Raw genomic sequence first — 16,683 nt, forward strand, 5'->3', positions numbered from 1 at the left:
GCGGTTGTAGCGGTCTTGGCTCTGCTGGGCGGTGCGCATCTCGCGCTGGTAGGTGGCCTTGGCCGACTTAATCAGCTCGATCGTCTTGCGCGCAGTGGACACGTCATCGCGGAGATTGCTGATCAGGCGTTCGGCGAGCGGCAGAAAGCTGGCGACCGGATCGGCAGCGACAGCAGGAGCAGCAGCAGGTGCGGGGGTGGGGGTGTCTGTGTTCTGGGACATCTTGGCTCGATATACTATATGGGTGAGAAATTCTTTATTGCTCTTCAGCGCAGGGGAACAACATGAAAGGGGCGCGGATCATGTCTACCATGATACGCAAGTATGCGATTTCAAATACATAAGTGCCAGTGCTATGAATCGTAATTTTGGTGTAGCTCTGTGGCGAGTCTGCGGGGGCTGTATAACGGACCGGGTCGTCACAGCTGCCAATATCCTCCACTACCGCCTGCCAGTCCTTAAAGTTCAGCGCAGTAATAGTTAAGTAAGTAAACACTTCCATCCTTGCCGACGGTGCTTATGTGCGTTGTGTCCTTGTGACGACCGGTGTTGTAGATTTTTCGGGTAGACGAAAGGCTACCGGACTGATTGACTCGATTGACACCGTTGGTGAATGGGAGGTAGACGGACAGGGGCAGTGCGTCGGCCGGTACATGCAGACGGGCGTTGAAGGTGAAATCCATGCCCATCGGTTTGAAGCCCGCTGATTCTTCGCAAAGGTACGACTTGCTCTGGGGCGAGGGCTTTGTCTTCCTCTGAATGGACTCTTGTGTCTCGTCAGTATCGATTCCGAACAAACCAAGTACATTGTTGCGCTTGGTTGTGTAAATAGCCATGATACGCCTCTCTAGATCTTCGGTGATCTCGACTTCCGAGAGGACGAACACAAACCGAAGTAGATTGCGTACTCGATCCAGGACGTAGACCACCCAGGGGAGATTGCATGGCAAAGCAAGCCATTGTACTAGGTCCGTCGTTTGTCGGTCGAGCGTCCCAGCCACCGTTGACATCGACAAAACCTTGGCGCAAGCAATAATGGCTGGGTGGTGACGTCGGGCTTGGTCGGAGTACTCGTAGACGAGCTGGTAATCACCGCCCGTGTTGTAGCCGATCCTATCCAGGTCAACGACATTATCGTCACCGTCGCACAATTCCGGGATGGTATACGAGAGCGCAAACAAGCGTGGGTTGCGCTTGGCTTCATGGAGGCACTCGAGCACACACAGGAAGCTGACGTAGTTGAATAAGGCGGTGCTAACTCCAGCGAATTGAACTTCATCTACCAATGCTTCGTTCGCAATCCGTTCCGTGATGTACCGGGCTGCTATACTTGAGATCGACCAGGAGTGAATGATACCATCTTCATTGCTGAGTGTGGCAGCGGGCGTCTGATCGCTGATGATCGTGTGCCACAAGAGGGTACTCGGTGGCTTCGGTGGTGAAGTGAACATCGAGGCGAGCTTTAGGTACCCGGCTTTGCAGCGAGAAATTGTCGTTTTGCGACTCGATCCACGACCGATGGATCCGGATTGCTTTTTCTTGACCGATCCTTGCTCCCTTCGGGCCGAACGGTTGCACTGAGCTTGTGGCGCCGGAAGCGCAATGGGTGTCTTGAGACACTCGATCGCCGGAGCGGGGGGCTGTTTTCGTTCTTCGAGTGGCGGTTCCTCAATCAGATCGACGTCTGATTCATCGGATTCAAGGCCGTTGAACAAATGATAAGTTGAAAAATCCGCTGCCGATATGGTCATAATAGTGCGCTGGCGAAGTTTGATCTGGGAGGATGATGGGGTCTGGGGAGACGACTCCGCTCTTGGGCGGAAGTTTCACGTCGGTGCTGCGCCACCCTTGCAACATCGGGATCAGCTGAGGCCCACGAGAATCATGTAGATCAGAACGAAGAGATAGACGAGCATGGTTGCGATGGTTGCGTACGACATGCGTGCGAATGTGCTACGTTTGCTGCGTTTGCTGCGATCAGGCCCACATTTTTTCCCCAGCGCTTGCCATCGATCGCCCAAATGAATACCAAGATCCAGCCGAGCCGCCCCGTCCTGGGTATCCCGCCTCGAACGACATCCGAATGGATCGATACCCCGCCTCCAAAGCAGAGGGAACGCAATTACTTTATTTGCGTCGAGTCCATCAAGCGTGCACCTGTCTATCCGTCTCCGGCAGAGTATCGCTTCCCGATCCTCCAGCCCTTGCGCGATGTCATTCGTGTCGAGCTCGTTGGAGGGACCTTGCCGTCGACACCGGCCACGACGCCGCCCTATGTCATCCTTGATGTTAATGAGCTGAACCACATGGATGTCGGCAGTGCAAACGGTGCCTTCAATGTGCTCTTTACCGCCCCCGGAGCCGGCTCGTCCACCCACAGCATCGTGCAGACGCAAATGACCCAGACAACGACACTGATCTGCCAGCCGTCCATCCCCAGACTCAATTACCTGTCGATCGCCTTGCGTGCCCCCGACGGCACTCTCATGGACTATGGCACCGGCTTTGATCCGTCAAACCAGCACATGCTCATGTTCAAGTTCACGGTCTTGGAGGCCTTTGGGCAGCTACCTTAAGGGAGAAGCGTGAGTGTCTGCTGAATGGCAGAAGCAGTGCGTGGGTTAGTGGGACTGTACGGATACAAGAGTCCCTTGGAATCGACCACAAAGAGCGTCGGGAACCCGTTGACACCCAGGATCTCTGAAATCTGCCGTTGCTTCACACCGTCAAAGTGAAAGACCGGGAAGGGTGCATTGCGAAGCTCCTTGGCAAGCCGGTGGCAGTGGCCGCATGTCGTCATATATGCGACCACCAGGGCCTTGCGACCCAGAGCACGCCTGAATCGTACCGGAGTCCCTGGCTGCATTCCGAAATCAAGATCGACCCGCGGCTCGATCGGCTGTCCAAAGGTCGTGAATACGTCTTCATTGTGCCGCTTGTGCTTCAGAGGCGGCAGTGGGCTGAATGGTGCAAACTCGATCATTGCTGTCTTCTACATCAATAAAAATTTTTGTTGGACCCAGGTCATGGGAACGGAATGAGCAACATCCGCGCAAACGTCATCGTCTCTGAGGCATCCACCCTCGAGATCTATAGCGACCGTGTGCTTTGCCAGGCCGTCTCGCTCTCAAGCACCGCAACCAATGCACTCTACACCATCGGCGGCATCCAGTGCGGGGCCAGCGTGTCCGTTGCCACCTCCGTTCAGACACCGGCTCTCTCGTCACCTACCAGCGACTTGTCCTTGAACGGAACCACCCTCCAGGTCCTTTGCCCGCAAACGAATCAACAGGGCCTCAGCGTCGAGGGGAACCTGGCATGTGGTTCTGAGCTCTCGGTTGGCTCGGTATTCTCGGTCTCGGCTGCAAACGGGCTGGCTTGCTCGGCTGATGCGGCTTTCACCGGAGCACTCTCGGCCGGTGACGTCTCAGCGTCGACCATAGACCTGTCCACTTCGCTATCTGCACCGAGCGTCACAGCCACTTCGTTGAGCGCTTCCTCGGCTACAGTGTCGTCCTTGAGCTGCACCACCATCAGCGTCAGCAGCGGCATCACTATCGACACTCTCAGTCTCACCAATGCCAGCTTTGAAAACCTCACGACCACGGTGTCTACGAACCTGGTGGACGTTTCGGTCGACACTCTTGCTGCTTCGTCGTCCGTGTCGATCGGGTCCGGTGGCAGCTTCTCTTGTGCTGGCAGCACCAGCTTGGCAAGCGCATCGGTCTCGGCGACATTGACCGCTTCGGCTGTGAGCGTCTCTGGCACTCTCTCGGCGTCCACCGTCGATGCCGGGTCTGTTAGTTGCTCGGGTTCGGTCACGGCCACATCGTCCGTCGGTGCACCGGTCTTGACCGCATCCACGTCCATCGGCGCTCCTTCGGCATCCATCACCTCGCTCTCTGCCTCGTCGGTCTCTGCGGCTGACGTCACCGCCACCGACACCATCACGTGCCCGAGCCTCACTGTCAGCTCGGCGCTCTCGTCGACCGGGACGGCCGAGTTTGCGGGTCTCGGCGTGAGCACCTCTGCCTCGATTGCGACCCTGTCGGCCACCACTCTCACTGCGACGGCTGCAACGATCACCAACGCCAGCGTCTCGTCCGTGCTGACGGCAAATACCTTGGACTACACCGCCCTCAGCTCGGCATCCACCCAGATCTCGGCCAGCACCTCAATCCTCTCGGCTGGATGCGATTCCCTTCGGCTCGTGTCGCTTGCCAGCCCATCCACCACGACAAGTCGCAACCTGGCCCTCTTCACCCTGGGGGCGTCCTATTCAGACAGCGACTTTGAGTGCTGCCAGCTGGCATCCGAGTCGACCGACATGTACGTGCTGAGCTCGCGGGCGATGGGTGCCGGGCAGGTCCGCTCTGTCGGTGTGCGGGCAGGCACATCCGTGAGCCAGCCGCAGATCCTCGTCGACCCCTCGCTCATCACTCTCTCCTGCGACGTCAACGTCATGGGCGAGCTCTCGACTTCGTCGGATATCCGTCTCAAGACCGACATTGTCGATTACAACGTCCAAATGTACAACACCGCCCACAAGCTGCTCGACCTCGACATGATCGAGTACGTCCACACCAGAGATCCCGATGGACCGCGCCGGGTGGGTCTTATTGCCCAGCAGGTGCAGGAGCACTTTCCGCAATTCGTGAAGCAGGACCGGGACGGCTTTCTCGCCGTGCAGTATGATCATATGGTGCTGCCGCTCATGGCGTTGCTCAAGCGGGTGTGCGCCCAGATCGGGCTCGAGAATATCTAGGTCTCTGGGCGAGGTGAACCATGGTCGTCGTTAAGGATTACACCGTCCATATCAACCAGAGGCTCGGCAAGGGGTCGTATGGGACCGTCTATCGCGGATCCAAGAACGGCAAGACGTATGCGCTCAAGAAGACCACGATGGAGAAACCCGGGGAGCTCTCTGCCACGCTCATCAGGGAGATTGCCATTCTCAAGCGCCTTGCGGGCCACCCTAACATTGTGCAGCTGGAGGAGTTCTTCTTTGCTGACAACCTCAAGTTCACTTGGCTGGTCTTTGAGGAATACAAGACCACGCTGGACGCCCTCATCAAGAGCAAGGACGACGGGCTCTCCATGGACGAGACCTTCAAGTTCTCGTCCAATCTTATCGACGGACTCGTTTATATGGAGGAACAAGGGTGTATTCACCGGGATCTGAAGCCGGGCAACATTCTCGTTCACGCGGACGGGCACTGTGTCATTGCCGACTTTGGACTCGCCCGCATGGATCGCACCCGCTACAATATCAAGCAGGACACATCCGTCGTGACGCTCTGGTACCGCGCACCCGAGATTCTGCTGGGGTGTATCGATTATACTCTGCAGGCGGATATGTGGAGTCTGGGATGTATTGTCTTTGAAATGTTCTTTGGGCAGCCTCTCATATCCACCAAGACAGGCCACGAACAACTCAGCGTCATCTTGACCATCATCGGCTCGGTCCCGCTCAAGACCTACAGTCTCAAGATCCCCACCAAGACCAGCGACCCGAACAGCGCAGCCTGGTATATGCACCTCGAGGGCAAACCCAATGGCATGTATCACCATCTGCGCAACGTCTTTGTCAAGGAGGAACAGCGGCACTGGGTCTGCAAGATGCTCGAGCTGGATCCAGCTCAGCGAGCAAGGCCAAGGGAATCAAAGGATGAATTGCTGGCCCTGATGCGCGCACAGCTCCTCTGATGGCGCACCAGCTTTTCATGGATCCGACCAAGCACCCGCTTCTTCTCAATGTCATATGGACGCAACAACCGCATGCACTGCTCAAAGGTGTACCAGCCCACCTGCTTGACTTCTCCAGCTTGGTGCAAATTGGAGAAATTCATTTCCCAGTCCGCCTCCCCTTTCATCTCGGCGAGGTAGTATACGTGCTTGTATTGGATGTCGTTGGTGCCCTTGAACTCTTCAATATACGTGTCTCTGTTGTTCAATCGCAGCTGGCTGTGCGGATACCCAGTCTCCTCCGTATATTCGCGCAATGCGGCATTCAGTGTGCTCTCGCGGACATTGCGCCGTCCCTTGGGGAAGCCAAACTCGGTGTGCGGCCATGTGCAGTGCGTGTGCTTGATGTAGTAGTGCTTGTCGACGCTGGTGTACTTGGCCTTGGCTTCGTCGTAGTCCATGGTGTAGCATGGATTCTTGTGGTTCACCCAGAGCCGGTTCCAGATCTCGTCAAAGGACTCGTGGAGCAGCCGGTGTCTCTCTTGACAGGTCATCTCGCCAAAGAGCGTCATGAGCTGGGGTGTGCTGTAGATGCCGCGGATAAAGTCGATGTAGGCGTGCGTGTCCTTCCGCTGGATCATGCAGTAGACGAGATCGCCGTCGCGCGGGGCAATCAGCGTCTGGGATCGTGTGTTGATGAAGCTGTTGTGGACGTCGCAGTCATACGGTGTCCCGGGTACTGTCGATATCTGGTCGCCGGCGCGGAACCGCCGGTATGCAATGATCCCGTAGCTCGTCACCGGGAGCGTGCAGTCCCGGTACATGTGCCCGATCATCCCGCAATTCACACATCTGAAGTTGGCATAACCTCCGTTTCGTCGTCGGATTCTCCTGGTCGTCATTCTGCGACAAACGCGCACAAAGCTTTCCATATCCCCAGGATTTTTTGTTATGATTCGAGCACACTGGGTTTTTTTCTTGATAACAACCAGAACGAGACTAACCCGTCATCATGGAAACATCGGAATCCGAGACCACCGGAAACATGGGTGCGATCATCAATCTTCCTCAGCGCGTTTTGCAAATCCCAGAGCTCTCCATCGAGATCCTCTCCAATTTTGCAGACAATCCCGCGTCAATCAGACGAACCATTCAATCGAGCTCGGTTTTGTATCGCTTCTTCAGTAGCGATAATGGCTCCAATATGCTGGCGCGGAGGTTGTTTGCAAAGAGGTATCCTACAATTCAGTTTCCAACCCAGGTGTACGACATGGCCCAAAGACTCACACTCAAGGATTACGAAGACTTTCATTGCCTGTTTGATACGCTGTTGACCGAGATCGGTGACCTCAAAGCACCTCACGAGCGATTCCCTAGAACAATGAACGCAGCTGGGAAGCTGGTTGATGTATTCTGCTTCAGACTGAAGGAATTTATCGACTACGAACATACACTTACCAATCTGTTGGCTACTAAGGCCATATATAACAACTCTCATTATCTTAGATGGGAGAGCATCGAACACATTCTGAGATACGTTTATACAGTCCACTTTCCATGGAGAGTGAAACTCAACTCACCATTGGAGCCCCAAATTGTTCTTCCAGACGAAATAATTGATGAGGGTACTGATGAAGAATTCGACGACTACCCACCAGCTCGCGGTTATATCACCCCTCGTATCGCAGATAATGCAGCATGTCATTTTGCAAAATTATTTAACACAAATGGTGCGTATTCGAACAATTTCATCATGGCCCTATTCCAATACAACCATTTCATTCGATACACATGGCCTCTTCGCATACTTTACATTGCCTGTCAAATCAGAAGAATTCTACAACGACCCATCGAGACTCCTGGAAGACAAACCATTCTGGAGTTATTTGAAAGAAATGGAATTGACCACCGCAGGACGGGCCTCAGTGCGTATGATTACTTCCGAATAACTCTTCCACTCGAATACCAAAGGATCAAACTCGTCAATGGACGTATGGTAAGCACCACTGACTCACCAGTGGAATATTGGCTGGCTATGCGAGAGAAGATCTTTTGGGGCTCACGTATCTACCATAGCAGAGTGGAAACCACATTGGACAAAGACATAGATTCATCGTTCATCGCAGGTGTTCAACTGGACAATGAAATGTCCGCCAAAAGTTTTTTGTTCAGACTATTCGACACGCGTGTGGTGAGTTCGATCAATGATCCCATAAATCTTGACGTCATCAATACCTTTTTCCATACACAGCCCTATTCATCACTTGGTTCTATGTTCAAATCGCCGTGGGGGTTATGGATGTCACCTTCCAACGGAACCATCTCCGGCAATCAACCAACTGAAGAAAGTGCATCGCGGCTGCGAGAGGACCGGAGAGACTTCTTATCGAGGATCCCTGACACAATGCTGAAAACCTATCACACATATGCACCTTACATCATCCTCACAATGGTAGAACGCCGGAATGTTTACGAAAATTTGACATTGAAAGCAAGGGAACGGTCGTATATTGACTTGGAGGAGTTTCGGGCCACTCTGGACAATAAATTGGTAATGAGTTCAAACCGCCAACCACTTCAATTGACAGAGCTACTTCGTAAAGAGCCCTTGTATTCTGTTGCTGCGCCGTTCAATGCTTTGTGGTATTGTAAGGACCCTACGCTTCGTAATCAATACACCGAAATGTTTTGCGAAAATATGAAACGGCTAAAAGTGTTCTGGAACAGTACACATCCGTCCATGGGGTTTCCTGATTTTGACCAAGAGCATTGGAAGCTTGATCCCGAGTACCACACTTACCAATCTGACGATGACGATTCCCAAACTGAAACCTCAAACTCAGACACAGACGATATCCAGAATACCACATACACACAATGAAACCCCTTCAGCTCATGAAATCCAACCAGCTGATTCCATCGGCACTCTGCAGAAGAGTGGCCTCGATGCCCATAAAGTAGAGCTGGTACAGCCCGTTCGTGGCGGTATTGGTGATGTTGAAGAGCAGTGCGACTTCGTCAAAGGCCCCGCAATCCAAGGCATCTTCTGCTCCGAAATCGAAGCAGTAGATTCCGCGTGTACCGTCAAAGTCTGCATAGCCCGTCTTGATGCGGGGGAAGATCTCTGGCAGCTGGTAGAATCGGGGCTTGCCGTCCAGGGTCAGTGTGACGCTGGTGAAGAGACCCGTTGCCTCTGGATTAAACTTCCAGAGCAGCTTGCGGATCACCGACCGGAACGGGAGTACCACCTTGAATGACCCCGGTGAGACCGGTACGTCATAGTAGACCCAGGTGTTGAGCAGCTGAGTCTTTTGCACATCCGGGTCATTCACTGGTGCCGTCGGCCACATGCGATACTTGAAGAAGACGGCGGCATCCTGGAAGACTGCGGTTTGTGCGGGAATCGGTGGGTCTGTCGATGTGTGTGGAGTCGGTGCCGGTCCCAGCACTCCAGATGCGGCGGTTGCCCATATCACACGGAACTTGAGCTGCATCGCCTGTACATCCGCAAAGAGGAACGGTGCATGGGGTGCTCTGATGAGAAAGCTTTGGGTGGTGGCTTGCGGGAGACTGAAATCACACAGTGGCTGGTAAAGCGTGAATCCGTCGGGAACTCGCCCGGCTGCAAGCTCATCCGCATAGTTCGTCGGCTCCAATGCCGAAACCGCTTCGAGCCACATGCCCGTCCACTGGTACAGGCGCATCGAGCCGACCCACATCTCGATCGAGTCGATTGCCCCGAACCCAGCTGCATTGGCAAAGCCACCGACGTTAACCTCGATCGTGAAATACAGCCATGTCTCCTCGAGCTGATCACCCAGCCAGGGAACGACCGCGGTCGATGTCTTGCCAAAGTCGGTCACTTCCTGGAACTCGACTCGTGAGATGTTAATGCCGCTCTTGGGTTGCCCCTGGAAGAGCGCTCGCTCTTGCGGGCCGTATGTCGTGAGCTGCGTGAGTGCGGTTGCATTCGTCGACATTGTGGGTTCTTGGTGAGGGGTAGATAGAATATTCGGGCTGGGTCTCGTGCGTCTGATGGAGGCAAGAAATGTTCTTGGCCTAGAGAAGATCACAGCCATGCCCCCGCTCCACAACGTCGACATCACCAACGATAATGCCTTCCAGCTCATTGCTCAGTATATTGAGATTGCTCAGTCCAAGGGTGCTTACAAGCTGAACGATGCATTCCAGCTCAAGAAGGCGCTCGATGCCTGTGTCAGCGCCAAGTACGAGCCATTCGGAGAGAACGACCGCAACCCACGAGAGACGGCCAAGCGTATCCTGCTTCAGGGCATCTTTGTCGGACAGAACAAGGGCGCCTTTACGATCTCAGACTCGGTGCTCCTCGCCGATCTCATCCAGTTTACTGAGCTGGACGGTGGAGAGCTATTCGGTTCAACCAGCCATGGTCACGGAAAGCAAGTCTCAAAGCACAAGGAGAGGGAGTAGCTCCACCATCAAGAGAAAACGAGACCGATCCTTTCTGTTTTGCCTCGACATGATCAAGTCCAAGAGCGAAATGAGGACTTGGTGCATTGGGCTGGGAGGTCGACGCGATCACATGACCAAGGGGGTCAGGGTGGAGATGGCATGTTTCCTCCGCCCGCCGTGCCGCCGTGCGCGGCGATCCCAAGTCCAGCGGGGGATGAAGAGCAGAGATCGCCGCACCAGGGCGGCCCTGGCGAGGGACAACCATGTCTCCCAGGATGCCGAGACTGGTGGTATAAATGGTCGCCCTCGGGGCAGAGGAGCGAGATCAGCATCGACCCAGCTCCAGCCTCAGCTTCCTGCGTTCGACCATGGCTACTCCCTTTGCTCCCCCCGCTATCCAAGCTACCCCTACTACGCCTGCTGCCCTTCCAGGTGTAGTTGTCCCAGCTGCCAGGCCTCCCGACTCTCCAATCCCCGACGTTTCCCTCAGCGACGTTCCCTTTGGTAGAAACAGCGTCACGATCGTGAAGACGCATCAGCGCTCTACTCACTGGGCGATGACGTTCGAAATGATCAATTCCGATTTTCGCCGGTCTGCCCTCAAGCAGATCACCTTTCCAGTGTTCACTGGATTTATTTGGTGTACCGAGTACATCCAGATCGCCCGTGTTTATATTTTTTTGATTCTGAAGTGCTTCCAGCACTATTTTGCCCCGATTGTTGCCGTTTTTCCCAATCTCTCTTATCTTCGCACCTTCGTTGCTACCCTCTTGAAGAAGAACAAGAAAATCCATGGCGCTGGTGACATCACTCCTTCCAATTGCCACAGGTTTGATCTTTTTGCCAATGTCTCTGACTTTGAGGCATTTTATTTGGTTTTCTGCGCTATCGTACACCCTTCGAACCCAATTGAGCAGAATCGCATCCAACAGTCCTTCGTGAATCACACTGTGGGCAAATATCGTTCCGTTGGCCCCTTCTGTTCTGCTGTAGGAATGGCGTTTTGTCTGGATTTGCGTAGGAAAGTTACCCCTTTCACCATTCCAATGTATCCATTGATTGTTTCCCCTTTTACTTGGTTTGTTCCTACCTTTTCCACGTTTGTATCCGCCTTTGTGAATGTCCCCAATGGATTCAGGGTGCTGTGCAGTGTCAATGCTTTGATGTACCGTTTCGCAATCCCCCCTGCTGTTGCTCAAACCACCCCACAGCCCATCCTCACCACCACCAACGACCACGCTTACGACAGCGACTCTGAGTACGTTCCCTCGGACACTGATTCAGCAAGCTCCTTCTGCTCTTCCGAGTCCGCCGAGTCCTCCAGCTCCACCGAGGTCGATGAACCCGCCGATTCGGTCGCTTCTGCCGAGTCCATGCAGCTGATCGACGACGAATACACCGTCGTCGACGAAGGCGTTGTTCCAGTTCAAGCCAGCATGCCCTCCAAGAATGCGGCGGCCTTTGAACACCCCAAGACCCCGACTCCTGCTGGCATCAGCGGTCCTCGCTTGATGCTCGTCGATGGCTTGGCCACTCCAATCACGCCAGCGGCCAAGAGCAACGACAAGATCAATGTCGCCCCGGTTCTTGCGACTCCCGATCCCCAGCCTGTGCCTGTGGTCGCGGCCGTTGTCGAGACAGTGATCGCTACTCCAAAGCCCGTTGTCCCTGGTGAGTGCTGCACGAACATAGCTGTTTTTCGCTCGACTGAGGACTGACGCTGATTCTTCTTTGCCACAGCACCTCCTGTTGAGCCCGCAACTCCCGATGGAGCGGCTGTCGTCTCGCTCAAGAGAGATTTCGCCGCGATGAAGGCTGTGCCTATCGGATGCTACGAATTCATGACACCAATCAGGGACACTGTGCTTGCCTCAGGCAATGACATGTCCGAATTCATGGCATGGTCCAAGGACATTGCCACAATCGACAGCAAGAATCGAGAAATCGAGAGCCAGAACAAGCAGTTCAGCTTGGATGCCTATAAGACTGTACTTGAGTGCATCAAGGGTGTCGAGGACAAGACCACCGCTTTTGGAATCCTGGACAGAGCTGAAGCCTTCATTTACGGCTCAAAGCGAACCAAGCTCAGCGACCCCGAGGACACCCAGCCAAGCCCTTCCACTCGCCCCACCACTCCCACTCCTCCATCCGCGGCCGTTGGGGTCGAGGAGCTTCCCGATGAGCAGCCAGCCGAGCATTTGTCCTTCCAGAAGCTCGACATCGAAGGTCTCAAGGCCGCTTTTGCTACTCCTGTCGACAACACCCCCGGTAACTTCAAAACCATTCCTGAGTTGATTGCGGGTGTTGATGAGTTTCGGGCGTTTTTCGATGGTATCACTCCCCAGCATAGAATGCTCTACTCGATGGACCGCTTGACCGATATGGTGATTGATTGGTTTGATGGTATAGTTGAAGATTATGGTCTCCATGATAACTTTCTTAGCAACTGGCGGGTGATCGAGTGTAAATCTTCGAAAATTTTCCCCACCTCCTATTATGCGCCTTTGCATCCTTTCATTCTCGTGCTGGTTGGTTTGTATGTTTTCAAGAGAGGGACGATTTTGACTTGGACCGAAATGCGTGGGGCCTTCTCCACTCGTGTTGCATTTTGAGTATTTATGAAATACAAATGTGGAGCGCTCGTTGGCGACTCTGTGATTTGATACGTTGCAGGGCTGTGGTAGTTTTGTCTGGGGCACCCATCGGCGACTCGTTCCTCTGTGGCGAGGCTGTGGTAGTTTTGTCTGGGGCACCCATCGGCGACTCTTTCCTCTGTGGCGAGGCTGTGGTAGTTTTGTCTGGGGCACCCATCGGCGACTCGTTCCTCTGTGGCGAGGCTGTGGTAGTTTTGTCTGGGGCACCCATCGGCGACTCTTTCTTCTGTGGCGAGGCTGTGGTAGTTTTGTCTGGGGCACCCATTGTTAGAGTCCGAAGGGGACTCAACGGCAAAAGAAGAAGTGAGCTCGAAGTGAGCTCAGGGAAGGCAAGGGTAAAGTCCGAAGTGGACTCGGAGAGGGAGCGAGGGAAGCAAAGATCCGTTCAAGATAAGACTAGTCTCGAAATGAGACGTGAGGAACACTCAGAGAATAAAGTAGAAGGCACTTTATTTAGTCCTATTTTGAACGCTGAGGTTCGACTACACATCGCGGGGGTCAGGCTATTTATAGACAAGTCCGGACTTGGCAGCGAAGGGCGGCCAAGGGAGGGAAAAGTGGGCGATCGAGCAGGGCGAAGGGGGCGATGCACGAACGAGGGCCGAGAAGGACCACCGAGACAGGCAGAGAACCAAAGCGAGGGAGGCGCAAGCAAAAGCGAAGCACCTGGCAGGAGAAACGTGCAAAGGCGAAGCAATGTGACTCAACGTCCAAGAAGCGGATTGGTCAAGTATAAGGTTGGGGCAAATGCATGCGAGATGAACAAGAGATCGGGGCGGTCAGGCAGGTCATGAGTCACCGGTGGTGGGACACATGACCGGCAGCCGAATTGCAACCAATCGCAGCAAGGCGCGTGCACAAACAAACCGGCGCGTGCGAAGAAGACAAAGGAAGCGGAGCAGCGCGGGGAAACGGAAGTGCGGAAGGAGCGGAAATGGCAGGCAAAAGGCGGAAAATTGGAGGGGAACTGCAAAGCTACACACAAACAAACAGAAAGGCAAAAGAACAGCCAAGTGTGCAGTCAAAGTGGAGAACAAGCAGAAGCTATCCCTAACATCATCCCCTTCCTTAGCGACGAACTCCGGGCGTCGCCTTCGGCTTTGAGGGATAGCGAAGGTGGAAGTCAGCAACAAGATCAGTGGCGTGGGAAACATTGGCAGCGGGCTCCCAAGACCGGTCAGTCTCGGAATAGCCCTTCCACTGAACCAAGTACTGTAAGCGACCACGGAAGAGCCGAGAATCGAGAACAGTCTCGACCTCAAACTCTTCCTGGGAGTCAACAAGAATGGGTGGAGGTTCGGGTTGGGTGAACTCGGGAACAATGTCCTTCGTTCGGGGTTCAAGGAGGGATACATGAAAGACGGGGTGGACTTTGAGTGTGGAAGGGAGTTTAAGTTCAAAGGCAACGGGGTTGATGCGGCGAAGAACTTTAAAGGGGCCAAGCTTTTTCTGATCAAGCTTGTTGGAGGGACGAAGGGTGCGGATGTGGCGACGATCAAGAAAAACGAGGTCGCCAACGGAGATGTCGGGAGTGGGGAGACGGGATTTGTTGGCCTGCAAAGTGTAGGACTCTTGGGCAACCCGGAGGTTGGCCTTGAGATCCTCGAGAACGGTCTGAAGTCGGTCGACACGTTCTTCGGCAGAGGGCACAACAGAAGGATCACGGATGATGGAGGGATCAAAAATGGGGTGATGGCCATGGACTGCAAAGAAGGGAGTCATGCCAGTGGAGGTGTTTTCCGAGTTGTTGTAAGTGAACTCGGCAAGGGGAAGGTGAAGGGTCCAGTCGTCTTGCAGGTAATTGCAATGGTGTTAGAGTCCAAAGGGGACTCAACGGCAAAAGAAGAAGTGAGCTCGAAGTGAGCTCAGGGAAAGCAAGGGTAGAGTCCGAAGTGGACTCGGAGAGGGAGCGAGGGAAGCAAAGATCCGTTCAAGATAAGACTTGTCTCGAAATGAGACGTGAGGAACACTCAGAGAATAAAGTAGAAGGCACTTTATTTAGTCCTATTTTGAACGCTAAGGTTCGACTACACATCGCGGGGGTCAGGCTATTTATAGACAAGTCCGGACTTGGCAGCGAAGGGCGGCCAAGGGAGGGAAAAGTGGGCGATCGAGCAGGGCGAAGGGGGCGATGCACGAACGAGGGCCGAGAAGGACCACCGAGACAGGCAGAGAACCAAAGCGAGAGAGGCGCAAGCAAAAGCGAAGCACCTGGCAGGAGAAACGTGCAAAGGCGAAGCAATGTGACTCAACGTCCAAGAAGCGGATTGGTCAAGTATAAGGTTGGGGCAAATGCATGCGAGATGAACAAGAGATCGGGGCGGTCAGGCAGGTCATGAGTCACCGGTGGGGGGACACATGACCGGCAGCCGAATTGCAACCAATCGCAGCAAGGCGCGTGCACAAACAAACCGGCGCGTGCGAAGAAGACAAAGGAAGCGGAGCAGCGCGGGAAAACGGAAGTGCGGAAGGAGCGGAAAAGACAGGCAAAAGGCGGAAAATCGGAGGGGAACTGCAAGGCTACACACAAACAAACAGAAAGGCAAAAGAATAGCCAAGTGTGCAGTCAAAGTGGAGAACAAGCAGAAGCTATCCCTAACATCATCCCCTTCCTTAGCGACGAACTCCGGGCGTCGCCTTCGGCTTTGAGGGATAGCGAAGGTGGAAGTCAGCAACAAGATCAGTGGCGTGGGAAACATTGGCAGCGGGCTCCCAAGACCGGTCAGTCTCGGAATAGCCCTTCCACTGAACCAAGTACTGTAAGCGACCACGGAAGAGCCGAGAATCGAGAACAGTCTCGACCTCAAACTCTTCCTGGGAGTCAACAAGAATGGGTGGAGGTTCGGGTTGGGTGAACTCGGGAACAATGTCCTTCGTTCGGGGTTCAAGGAGGGATACATGAAAGACGGGGTGGACTTTGAGTGTGGAAGGGAGTTTAAGTTCAAAGGCAACGGGGTTGATGCGGCGAAGAACTTTAAAGGGGCCAAGCTTTTTCTGATCAAGCTTGTTGGAGGGACGAAGGGTGCGGATGTGGCGACGATCAAGAAAAACGAGGTCGCCAACGGAGATGTCGGGAGTGGGGAGACGGGATTTGTTGGCCTGCAAAGTGTAGGACTCTTGGGCAACCCGGAGGTTGGCCTTGAGATCCTCGAGAACGGTCTGAAGTCGGTCGACACGTTCTTCGGCAGAGGGCACAACAGAAGGATCACGGATGATGGAGGGATCAAAAATGGGGTGATGGCCATGGACTGCAAAGAAGGGAGTCATGCCAGTGGAGGTGTTTTCCGAGTTGTTGTAAGTGAACTCGGCAAGGGGAAGGTGAAGGGTCCAGTCGTCTTGCAGGTAATTGCAATGGATACGCAAATACTGCTCGATGACCTGGTTGAGAACCTCGGTCGAACCGTCGGTCTCGGGGTGGAAGGCAGAAGAAAGGGAAATCTTCGTCTTCAGAAGCTCATTGAAGCGCCTCCAGAAGGCCGAAGTAAACTGAGTTCCTCGGTCCGAAACAATAGACCGGGGACAACCATGCAAGCGGAAGATGTGGGAGAGGAAGAGTTCGGCGGTTTGCTCGCCTGTAACCGTCTTCGTGGTGGGCACAAAGTGTGCTTGTTTGGACAGGCGGTCCTTAACCACGAAGATGGAGTCAAAGCCGTTCGAAGGTGGGAGATCCGTGATGAAGTCCATCGACAGGTCCCACCAACGTTCGGAAGGAACGGGGAGAGGGTGAAGTAAACCATAAGGGGAGTGACGGGACGGCTTGGCTCGCTGGCACGCTTCACAATTAGCAATGAAGCGACGCACAGACTTACGAAGCCGGGGCCAGTGAAAGTCCCGGGAGATGAGCTCAACGGTCTTGGCAAGACCAAAGTGACCAGCGGCAGCGGAGCAGTGACGTTGCTCAAACACTTTGAGC

General features: G+C 54.2%; 1 protein-coding gene across 1 annotated transcript; it reads left to right on the forward strand.

Moving 5' to 3' along the window:
* The first annotated feature begins 11,764 nt into the window (after positions 1-11,764).
* On the forward strand, positions 11,765-12,936 carry BJ171DRAFT_555220 (uncharacterized protein). Its single transcript, XM_053113082.1, has one exon. The coding sequence runs from the start codon at positions 11,925-11,927 to the stop codon at positions 12,726-12,728; it is 804 nt and encodes a 267-aa protein (XP_052961362.1). The 5' UTR covers positions 11,765-11,924; the 3' UTR covers positions 12,729-12,936.
* Positions 12,937-16,683: the final 3,747 nt, after the last annotated feature.

This window comes from Polychytrium aggregatum, assembly GCF_025602895.1.
Source record: "Polychytrium aggregatum strain JEL109 chromosome Unknown BJ171scaffold_357, whole genome shotgun sequence".
Classification (NCBI taxonomy): Eukaryota; Fungi; Chytridiomycota; class Chytridiomycetes; order Polychytriales; genus Polychytrium; species Polychytrium aggregatum.

What these genes read in the sequence shown, in the direction of transcription:
- BJ171DRAFT_555220 (XM_053113082.1), top strand. Translation starts at nt 11,925, where the DNA reads ATGAAGGCTGTGCCTATCGGATGCTACGAATTCATGACACCAATCAGG.